The sequence below is a fragment of the Barbus barbus genome (genome assembly GCF_936440315.1).
Source record: "Barbus barbus genome assembly, chromosome: 3".
NCBI lineage: Eukaryota > Metazoa > Chordata > Actinopteri > Cypriniformes > Cyprinidae > Barbus > Barbus barbus.
In genome coordinates, this window is record NC_136731.1 from 44,275,310 (window position 1) to 44,287,139 (window position 11,830).

Here is an 11,830-nt window from a genome sequence, read left to right on the forward strand (position 1 = left end):
AAATGAATCTTCAGCTCTGATTCTTCATGTTCAAATGAATCTTCAGCTCAATGATTCTTCATGTTCAAATGAATCTTCAGCTCAATGATTCTTCATGTTTAAATGAATCTTCAGCTCAATGATTCTTCATGTTCAAATGAATCTTCAGCTCAATGATTCTTCATGTTTAAATGAATCTTCAGCTCAATGATTCTTCATGTTTAAATGAATCTTCATCTCAATGATTCTTCATGTTTAAATGAATCTTCAGCTCAATGATTCTTCATGTTTAAATGAATCTTCAGCTCAATGATTCTTCATGTTTAAATGAATCTTCAGCTCAATGATTCTTCATGTTTAAATGAATCTTCAGCTCAATGAATCTTCATGTTTAAATGAATCTTCAGCTCAATGATTCTTCATGTTCAAATTAATCTTCAGCTCTGATTCTTCATGTTTAAATGAATCTTCAGCTCAATGATTCTTCATGTTCAAATTAATCTTCACCTCTGATTCTTCATGTTTAAATGAATCTTCAGCTCAATGAGTCTTCATGTTTAAATGAATCTGATTCTCTCAGGGATCCTGAATCTGGTGTCCAGATGAGCTTCAGATCAGATGATCCTCTTTCACTGAATGAATCTGAATCTGAGCAGATAAACAGCTCCATGTTTAGAGGATGATCTTCATCTGATGGATTGAATCAATATCTCAGGACATTTTGCTATGGACTCAAACTCAGGGTCAGAGAGCGGTGATTCGTTACGCTTCTGCATGTATTAGCTATTTGCTCATACTACATCATTACAGGATAAATAAGACATTTTCAACTCTAAAGTAACTTTTCTGCACTGATACATTAAAAAAGAAACCTGCTGTCTATTTTCTCTTTCTGCCTCATGGTGTTTTCACTGCTGTTTGAAATATGTGCATTATTCTTAAATCTATATTTAAGAGTTATATATTTATATACAACTCTGCATGACGTAAAGGTATTTATCATATTTTCTTTTTAAAGGAAAAGCAATGCATTTTTTTGTTAATTACTGTGAAGCTTCTTTGTCTTGTATAAAGCGCTATATAGAAATAAAGCTGACTTGGCTGAGCCTCACAGTCCCTTGTTTCCAGATACAACTGCGCGGTTCATTCAGTCTGATTTGTTATGATGTATTCAGTGAACGAAGGTTGTTTGTGTAAGTGGATCACAGAAGATGTTTCTCATATTAATAAACGAGTCAGATCTGAGCTGTCTATGTAGGGAGCGAAGAAGCTCACTAGGCTGTGTGGCAGAACTAGTGACTCGAATTACAAGTTAATTCTTTGATGAATTCTATTAATAAAAAATGGCAGTTCAGATTTCATTACATTTCAGAGTATTTTATTGGCAGGATTGTTTTACTGCTTGAAATATCTCAGTCTTAATGTTGGTGTTTGATGTCCAGCAGATGGCGCCAGATCTTCTTTCAAACTGAAGAAGTGAAATCGTTTCAGAGGCACTTTCATTCATAAAGCCTCAGTCTGATCACGTGACCATTATTATACAACATCAGATCTGAGATTGAGAAACACTCTCATGAGCAACATGTCTCTGTTTAGTGTTCAGTTTAGTGAAGCAATATCTGCTTATTCTTGCTCTCAGCAACACAATGAAATCTTAATTTTGTCAAATGATTTCAGTCCCAGAGGCTTTATCAATCTGTTCGTGTTTGGTGCCTTTTCAAAATGTACACTTTGAACATAAAGCCTAAAAGTAGGGTGTGAGAGTGTAAAAGCCATAATACTTATTATAAATAAAACCACTAAGTAAAACAACAGTTTAAAAAAAGGCTTTCATTGACTGAAACGCGTGAGATATGATATAAATCTGTCCTGAAGTTAAAACTATGCTCCTGCAGTAAACTGAAAGCACATTAGAGAACATGTTGATGCAGTACTTCATTTAAATAAAAATAAAATATTCCTTTTGAAATCTTTCATAGTCAGCCCGATCTCACGGCAATTCCTACATATTTCACGAGGTGGCTTATTCATACGACCTCACTCGTACAAATTCATACGATTTTTACTAAATCGTGCGCATTTTACGAGTTTCCGTGAGAATCCTCCATGATCAGAGGCTGATGTGTGATTGTGTTTCTGTAGCTTCAGCTGTCGGTCTGACACTGAAACACACAAATACTTCTGTTATTTCATTTATAATTGAGGGGGAAAACATGACAAATTACTTTTATATTTTCCAGGTGAGTGACACATGTGGGCCTTATAGTGTCACCCTTTTCTCCCCTATTTTTATTATTATTATTATTTATTAGCCTACTGAAATTCTACTTGAGTTTGTTTGTTGGTTTAATAGACATTGTCGTTATTTTACTTCTATAAAGCAGAACGTGTCTGACTTCACGTCTCCGTTTCCAGCTGCTCGCCCGACTGCAAGCGGCAAATCTCACCTCGGTCCAAGACAAACACAGCTATTATATCAACGTTTGAGAGCAAAAGAAGGCAGGAGTCTGTGGCCTCTTCTCTAGGATCAGGTGACTTCGCAGCTGATTAAATCACGTGGAAGCGAAAGTGAAAGTAAAGCTGAACAACCCTGAACAACAGCTGGATGTGTTTAACGTTTAATGCGCATATATGTTGCATATTAGTAATTATAAAACATTACAAATATGTGCTATAATGAATTTATGTTTTGAATTGATTTGCTTTCTTCATGGGCTCTGATATGTTGTAATCAGATTCAGTGAAAATGGCGACGAGATCTGAAACACTTCCTGGTGAGAAACCGCCTTTTATTCTGCTCTTAAACTCGTGTGATGACTTTATCCTTGACTTTGTCTTATTTTAAATTCATATTGCATATTTTCGCTCTTTCAGAGATGTCAGCAATCAGCAGCTCCAGCCCAGATGATCCAGTGATCCGGACTCTTCTGATGGGCAGGAGGAGGTCTGGGGAAGGCTGATCTGGAAATACTATACTGGAAGAAAAGAGGTTTAAAGTTCAAAGAAAAACAGGAAAAAAACATGAAGCTGAAGTTTGTGATGAAGTGACTCAGAAGCGGGTTGATGTGGCTGATTGTCCAGGTTCAGATCTGAATAAAGAGCAGCTGGTCTCTCGACACACCTGGGCTTTATCTTCATGAATTTTGTAAAGAGGTGATTGTGAGTGAGGTATTTTAGTAACGTGCATAACCTTCTCCTGGACCGCATTTTTCATCATCATTAAAGTGAAGCGATTCACTTGGGAAAATAAAAACATGAAGAAACTTAAAAGAAGTGTTTGGAGAACAAAGACCCACACTGCAAAAATGGGTTTGGCTGTCAGCTGGAATGCGTGGACTGCAATATTTATGGACTTTGGCATTCAACTCATGATTTACATAAACGCCGTTCCGGATCGACCTCCACCATGCATTTGATGTGGTGACTCAGTCTGGCAGTCAAACCACAAACAGCGAAACTCCTCCCATAGCCTATGTGCTGCTACGCTCCTTCTGTGTGTATAAGAGCCTGCATGTGTTGCTCCTGCTGCTTCAAGAGCAACTTCTTTCTGTCATCAAGGACCACTCACTTATTCTGGCCGAGGATCCGCTATAAGGTATGAAATACATGTTCAATTGTCTGTAGGCCTATACGTTTAATTATGATTGATCGTGAGGCAGTTTTCTATTGATTGTTAAGGACTTTCCGACCAGCATGGTTTATGTTATAGGTCTAATGTAATAACATCTGGAAAACATGTCAGCGCCAGGATGAATTAGGCCAACTCAAGGAGGCAGATTGGGAATTTCAGAGAGAAAAAAATAATAGAAATATATATTTAATGTAATAAACTGCTAAAATTAGTTGTTGTCGTTTCTGTCAAAAGGACGATTTATAACTTACTTAACGTTCACAATAAATGTTTTGCTGAAATAATACAATGAAAGAAACTAGGAACTCTTAACAGTTTAAATAACGCTTCCAATAAATAATAACAATAATGATAAAAAAACATGGTTAATATAGTTGGTAACCACAAATTAAAATGGTTTTGCTACACTAACCTAGTTTTATGATGCTACTATTTTTAGGCTAATTAATACGCATAAATAATAAAACCATCGTAAATGTAAACGTGTTGATAATTAAAATGAAAGTTGTCAAGTCCCAAAAAGCGTTAGGTATGCTTATTTTTATTTAAGTAGGCCTACCCAAGAAAATGAGGAATGGATGTCTGTTTATTTTTTATTTGATTAACTTGAAACTTGATTTGTACAGCGCTATCATCATCTGTGCAATACGAACAAAAAATATTATCACGATGATTTCGATTGAAGTCACTAGACAATATTTACAGCCATGAATGCTGTTATGAATGAGAATTAGAAACATAGCCTATTTCAGAATGAAACCAACCGCTTTTTCAAAAAGTGAAAACTCCAGATTAGACAAATCAAGACAGCACCATGAGAGTCTGTGTTCAGTTTCCTCGAGATTTCACACATGAAACCACAATGAGGGTACAAAACCTACAGCTGACACATATGAGTAGTCAATGTAGTCAGTTCAGTGGCCTAGTATTAAATCTGTGATTCAACACAACTGATCGGGTCACATTTACATGAATGCATTTAGCATATGTTTTTATCCAAAACGACTTATGTTTGTACAGTTTAAAAACCATTACTCCTACGGAGGGTCCCCGTATGCTATATAATGTAAAAACTGTAACCTCCTTACCCTTACACTACCCCTCACACAAAACTACAGATGCAAACTTCCTGGATCTGAATCTGATTCAATGCCTTTAGTGTCCGCAAGGAAAACATTTTAGAAATTTTCAACAGCATCAATTTTAAAGTTGTCTTTAAGCATATAGAAGTTTCTCTCTCTTATCAATTCTTAACATTTTACAGCATTTTAAACCACCAAATATCACAATATTTCCATCTCCTCCCTGTTAAGGAGAATGGGTCAATCATAGTAGTCGTGCCTTCTGGATAACACTTAAAAAATTAAAAACACATTTTTTTACACAATTCTTGTGTATTTTGGTCAGTCTTAGGCATATAAATGTAAGGATCCATTTGCTAAATGTGTCTACCCTGTTAGGTTTTCTGACTTAACAGGGTAGACACTAACAGAGTGCACGTAAACCTAAAATCAGCCAATAAATCAGCCAGACAAGTCACAAAACAGAGGCTTTCACTCACCTTCCCCGGTTGTTTTCCTCCAATGAAATCATGTTATTCATTTGATATGATGAACTTTCCTTTTTCCAACTCTCATTTAAAGGACCGGTTGGAATATAACAGGGTGGACAATATTTTGAGGGACAAGCTAAAAACCTTTATTATATTTATATTTTTTAAATTTATTTAATGCTTGATATTTGGTGGTTTAAATGCTGTAAAATGTTTAGAAAAATTGAATATGCTTAAAGTTCACATGTGCTTTTTTTTATGTCAAAGACAACTTTAAAATTGACGTTGTTGAATATTTTAAGGCAATGATATGATGATCTTTACTGGGAGCACAAAATGCACCGAATCCCTCAAGTTAGTTCACAGTGCATTAACTAATGTTAACAAACACAACTTGTGAGATTTAATGGTGCATTAGTACATGCTGAAATTAACATTAACTAAGATTAATAAATGCTGTAAAAGTATTGTTCATTCTTAGTTCATGTTTACTAATGTTTTTAACTAATGAAGTCTTGCGGTGTTTTAAAGGCACATCTTTACATCCTTGCCAAATATTAAAAGGTTTAATATTTATTCTATAAAAACTCTTATGTTTTCAGCATTGACTCATGGACATCATCAATATAACGTGTTCAGAGATTCAGACTCCAGCGGGGTTTCTGTATGTGATTCTGTCTGTTTTACTGAATCAGACTAATAATCCTGACTGTGAGCAGAGCTGGCTCTCAGAGGTGAGTGTGTTTCTGTCCTCAGACTACACCATTACACACACATACATGATATGATTCTCATCTGTTTCATTTGATCAGGACGGGCTTCTGATAGCAGACCCATCAGACCCTCAGAAACTGATTGATCCTGTTATTTCTGTCTCATCTGATCGTCTCGTCACGTCTCTCTGTGTGAATCTGAATCATGAGATCATCTGTGATTCTGCTGATGGAGTAAATCAACTCAATCTCTATATCTATCTCTATATTTAATCCTTGAACAATATAAATGAGGCTCTAATGATTCTTTATTTTATTTCAGTTTCATTTCAGCCGTGAGATCATCTTCAGAGGTGAGAGAAACAGTGAAACACATCAGTGTGTCCTGATTGAGATCAAACTCTGTGTTGAACTGAATCTTCTGTGAATCTTCAAGTGAATCATGATGATTGTGAATGTGTTTTTCAGCCAGGAATCAAACTGCAGCGACTCCAAACCCAGGTGAGTTTCAGCTGATAAACATCTAATAAAACACTGCAGATCTGATTCACACTCAATACACTTTCACTCTGTTCTCTCATATTGACTCATATTTGTGATCTTTGTGTTTGTAAAGATGATCTGAATGAAGCGTCTCCAGATCTCCAGAATTCAGGTAAAACCATAAGAACATGACGTCTGTGGCTGTGCTTCCTGATTCTTTTCATCGTGTTCATATATCAGCTGATTTCATTGGTTCAGTTCTTTATTCAGTTGATCAGCTGATTGTATTTTTTATCACTTTAATAGATCAGTTCTTGTGGCTTTTGGCTGTTTTCATTATTGTTCTCCTCATCATCTTCTTGATCTGTTTGATGAAGCATAAAATGAACTTCGGGTGAGTCCTGATCAATCTTGAATCATTTCAGTTGTTAAATCTCATTTTATTTCATCATGAATCACATTTCCCTTCATCTTCAGATTACTGAATCTATCAGTCTGAATAAACTCAAACTCTGTGCTGAATGTAATAATATTTAATAATCAGACTCAATCTGTTGTCAGATGTTTTCAGAGGTTCATCTCTCAGCGTGATGATGATTCAGGAAACAGGTGAGTGATTCCTGTACAGAAACAACACTAAACTCATAAGTTTGAGTCACACTGAATGGATGAATCAAACGAGCTCTTTGAATGCAGCAAGAGTGGTTCAGATAAATGAATAACTGTTGACTGAATAAATGTAGTGGAGTGAATCACTTGAACAATGAAGCGGTGAAACAGCTGGATGATGTTTTGACCTTCACACAGATCTGATGAGAATGAATCTGCTGTAAGTGAATCTTTAGCTCTGTGAATCTTCATCTGCTGAAACTGAATGTGTTTCTCTCAGGGATCCTGAAGCTGCTGCTCAAATGATCTGAAGCTCCTGATTCACTGAAGACATCTGAATCTGAACAGTTAAACGGCTCGATCGGTTTGAATCGACTCATTATTAACTCAAACTCAGTGCTTAAAGGATTAGTTCACTTTTAAAAAAACTTTTGCTGATAATTTACTCACCCCCATGTCATCCAAGATGTCCCTGTCTTTCTTTCTTCAGTCGAAAAGAAATTAAGGTTTTTGATGAAAACATTTCTCCATAAAATGGACATCATTGGGACCCAAACGGTTCAAGGTCCAAATGACAGTTTCAGTGCAGCTTCGAAGGGCTTTAAACGATACCAGACGATGAATAAGGGTCTTATCTAGCGAAACGATCGGTCATTTCAAAAATAAATAAAAAAGTTTAAGTTTTAGAAGCACAAATGCTCGCCTTGCTCTGTTCTGTGATGCGCGTTCGTGACGTCACGTAATACGCAGTGACGTGGAAAAGGTCACGTATAGTAACTTGGTTACAATGAAAAGGTATTAAATAAATAAAAAAGGCAAACTTGCAATAGGACAATTGCTTAATTTCCTTTATGTGTGTGTATATATAGTAGAATAAAAGTAAATAAAAAGTAGAAAATAATAATAAAAAGTTAAATTCTCAGGTGAATGAAAGTCCTCTGAGCGTCCAGCAGGTGGCGCCAGATCTTTATTCAAACACTGAAAGCTGCCACTAATTAACCAGCAGCAGTCTTCTGAGATGAGGCCAGCAGTATTTAATCACATATTTAATTACACAGCAATGACATGTTGAACACTTGAGACCTGAGTCTTGGAACACTTTGTACATTTTAAGGTGCCATTTCTGTATAGTTTGCTTCGGGTTTAGCGTCTTTTCTGGCGTCTATTCCTACTGAAATAACAGTTAATACAGCAGCAGCGAGCATGTGAGGAAAATATGATCAATTCATTTAGACCTGAGCCATTCTGAGTGCTTTTGTGTGTTCATCTGTGTGATAGTTGTGTTGTTTGGAGTGAGAACTCTTACTGAATCTCAAAAGTAAAAAAAAATATATATATATATATATATATCTATATAGTTATGTAGAATAAAAGAAAAATAAAAGTAGAAAATAATAATACTAAAAAAGTTCAAATCTCAGGTGAATGAAAGTTTGAGATCTGTGAAGGGAATCAATCTTAAATTTGTCTTTTTCTACATCTTTGGGAGATCAAATCTGTTTCTGCTAAATACTATACATAAATGTTAATATAGATAAATATGAATAACATTTCACGATCGGAGCATTATACATGGCTGATGCTCTTTATTATTAAATGCTTCATGATTGTTGTCAGTTTCTGCACATGCAAAGCTATCACATGTTAAATATCTCATTACTTAATTGCAATGAATGTGGTTATTACAAATCAAACTATATTTAGATTCATATGGACATGCATATATAATATATTATGGTGCTGTAGGATGGTTATTTACATGAGTGTAAATTATTATTATTATTAAGCATTTTGTGTTTTATACATGTTATATTCTGAGAAATAACAATGTTGTCTTTCAGTGGAGCATGTTTTATAGGCTTGTATCTTATATCCTGACTCTTATAATCAGTTTCTATCAGCAAACACTCAGAATAAAGTGAGATGAGCTGCTAATGATCCTGAATGTCTTGTTAAATGAGTGTTGATCGTCTGAGACTCATCAATATTAACAGCTGCTGAAAACACTCTTTATTTCATCTCAATAGTCCTGTTTTCACCTCATTTATTACGCTGATGTCTCCAGATCTCCTGTGAATTGACACTTAAAGCTCATATCATTGGCGTCAACATTATGGTTCAGTGAGGCAAAATAACACCCAAAAGCAATAAAAGAAAATAAAAAAGTGTCGATGGCTTAGAACTGATTATTTCAACATACAACAATTTGACAGCTCAACAATAAACCATGAGAAACGTGAGATTAAGTATGTGAACTTGCAGCAGAACACATTATTATACATGCGATTACCGCTATTTTATTTATTTATAAAGCCTTAATCAGTCATTCTGAACATCACATTTTTGGGAATTCTGCAGGGATGGAATAAACTTGTAATTTATTGACTACTTAAATTAATTATTATTTAATATTATTATGTAATGCATTGTTTTCTATTTTGATTTTTTATTTAAATATTTTCATACTTTTAGACTTGTTGTATGCCGTGCACTACTATGCACACACACACACACATATACAATAAATTAATAAATAACATTGATTCTAATATATTTTTATATCTAATAAAAATATACCTGTCTTCCAAGCTTTACATTAAGAAATTATCCAAATTAATAATAATATTAAATACTAAATCAATCAATAGGGTATAGTGCGGGAAAACGTCCCCCAAAAGGACTGTATTTTATATATATATATATTTTTTTTTAATGTGAAATAAAAGTAAAGTGTCCAAAATAGTTTTCATAATTTTAGTGACACTGACATAAATTATACAAATAATTTCCAGAGTTTACATTTTATTCGATTTTTAACAAAAATTAAATTTGTACCAAGGGCTCCACACGTGGTGATTTTCTTACCATTATTTATACTTGGAATAATTTGCATTACATTGTTTATTTTCTGTTGTCCATTGCTATGTAAACAAACCAAGTGATGTATTTTGGAGTTGGGCAGATAAGCTCCTCCTCCCACATGTTCACAGGCAATGAAGCTCCTCCCACTGTAATACATTATCAGCATAGCTCCTCCCACTGCAGTTCACCAATAAATGCAGGAATATTCTCATCAGTGAAGACGAGCATCAGGAAGAGCTGAAATCTGGACAGACTGAGTTTATTAAAGAGGACAGAGAGAAGATGAGAGATCCCTGCAGAACCAAACACACTGAAGATACTCAACAGCAAACAGGTTGGAGTTTATTCTTGATTTCTCACTCGTTCATGTTATCAAGCTTTAAGCACTTCATCAGATTTAGACAAACAATTAAACTATGAAATGGGTACATACAAATGCTGTTTTGGGGGGGATTTTAACAAATAGACAGTAAAGGGAGGTTAGAGAAACTTGACAATATTGAATGTCAGCATCAGGTCAAACTTAGTTTATCTCTTTTATTTTATATATATTTTAAATCTGCTTCACAATTCTTTGCAAGCATGTCACCACAATTTTGGACATGCTCAATATATAGTTTACTACATTGTGATTAAATAAAGACCAAAATGTATCAAGTAATGACTTCAGCAAAATCTGATTTATAGTGATGAATAAAGCTGTATTTCTCATAAATCATAATAGTTATTCATAGTTATAGAGATTGTTCTTCTCACAGTAACTTTGGTAACAGGCTTGATGGATGCGGTCAGTACAGTTCAGTAAAAACTGAGACAATGGATTGAGATTATTTATGATGTTACTTCCTTTGTGTCACAATAAAAATATATATATATTTTTATTTTATTTTTTTAAAAGGAGAGGAATCATGTCGTAAGTAGCAGTGTAAGGCTGAAATAACCTCATATATTTTGATCTTCTGAGATACGGACAAACACATTCAGACATCTTTTTTCACGCCTTACTGAGTGAAGATTAAGGACGGTCCTTCCTTCACATTTGTTCCTTCTTCTCCATTTCCAGCTCACTCAGAATGATTATAGGAAAATATAATGTACTTTTTCAATGCAAGTGAATTCACAGTCATGTTTGGTATCATTTGAGATGTCTCAGTGTGACTGCTACAATGTTCAGAGAAACAGACCAGAGCTGCATTTCTAAGTACAAGGTACTTAGGCTTACGATGCTTTTGGGGAAATGCAGCCCAGGAATGTAATATAGCCTAAGTTAGAGAGTTCAGAGTTGCTTTGCCTGCTGTAGAGGGTATTTTCTTTCCCACAGTCTTCATGCAAATGACCTCCTGTTCCTCAACAAGGTGTGAACTCCCCAAGTCTGTGATCCTAGTCAGTGTAGAGACCAGTTGTTATTTCATGCCTCCATTTGGAGAATGTTTGTCTTGGTCTGAGTTCTTAAGGAAATGATGTGAAAGGCTCAGGGCAATTTTGTGGCCAGATCAGCCTGTAATGCTGAATGTCTTCAATATTCAAGTTCATTTTGTATAGCACATTTACAACAGCCACCAGGCTGACCAAAGTGCTTTACAGAAGGAGCAAGATTATACCACATACACAGAAAACAGACCAGACAAAAAAATCAATACAACCCGTTTAAAATACACTAAGGAACACAAATACGTTTTTAGCAGGGACTTAAAAACAGACAGCGAAGGGGTGATTCTAATCTCTAGAGGCAGGGCATTCCAAAGTCAAAGCTCTGCCACTGCAAATACACGCTCACCTCTGCGCTTAAGCCTAACGTGAGGGACTACCAGCAAAGATCGTAGGCTTCTGGACGGAGTGTAGAGATGAAGAAGATCAGAGAGGTAGACAGGGGCTAGGTTGTGTAGGGATTTATATACAAAGAGGAGAATTTTAAAGTCTATTCTCTGACAAACCGGCAACCAGTGTAAGGATTTAAGAACCGGGGTGATGTGTTCATGTTTATGAAACTTTAAAAGAAGT

The 11,830-nt window shown here is 35.2% G+C and overlaps 1 protein-coding gene across 1 annotated transcript; it reads left to right on the forward strand.

Annotated features, from left to right (window-relative positions):
* Positions 1–2,512: 2,512 nt before the first annotated feature.
* On the forward strand, positions 2,513–8,278 carry LOC306852785 (uncharacterized protein). Its single transcript, XM_079389864.1, has 10 exons — positions 2,513–2,753; positions 2,854–3,574; positions 5,765–5,896; positions 5,975–6,109; positions 6,198–6,228; positions 6,344–6,376; positions 6,492–6,530; positions 6,665–6,752; positions 6,920–6,967; positions 7,248–8,278. Exons 3-10 carry the CDS (start codon positions 5,774–5,776, stop codon positions 7,276–7,278), a joined length of 528 nt encoding a protein of 175 aa, XP_079245990.1. The 5' UTR covers positions 2,513–2,753; positions 2,854–3,574; positions 5,765–5,773; the 3' UTR covers positions 7,279–8,278.
* The last annotated feature ends 3,552 nt before the right edge of the window (positions 8,279–11,830 follow it).

Coding starts and splice junctions, on each gene's coding strand:
- LOC306852785 (XM_079389864.1), top strand. CDS start 5,774: ATGGACATCATCAATATAACGTGTTCAGAGATTCAGACTCCAGCGGGG. Junction 6,110..6,197: donor TCTGTGATTCTGCTGATGGA/GTAAATCAACTC, acceptor ATTTTATTTCAG/TTTCATTTCAGCCGTGAGAT. Junction 6,229..6,343: donor CCGTGAGATCATCTTCAGAG/GTGAGAGAAACA, acceptor TGTGTTTTTCAG/CCAGGAATCAAACTGCAGCG.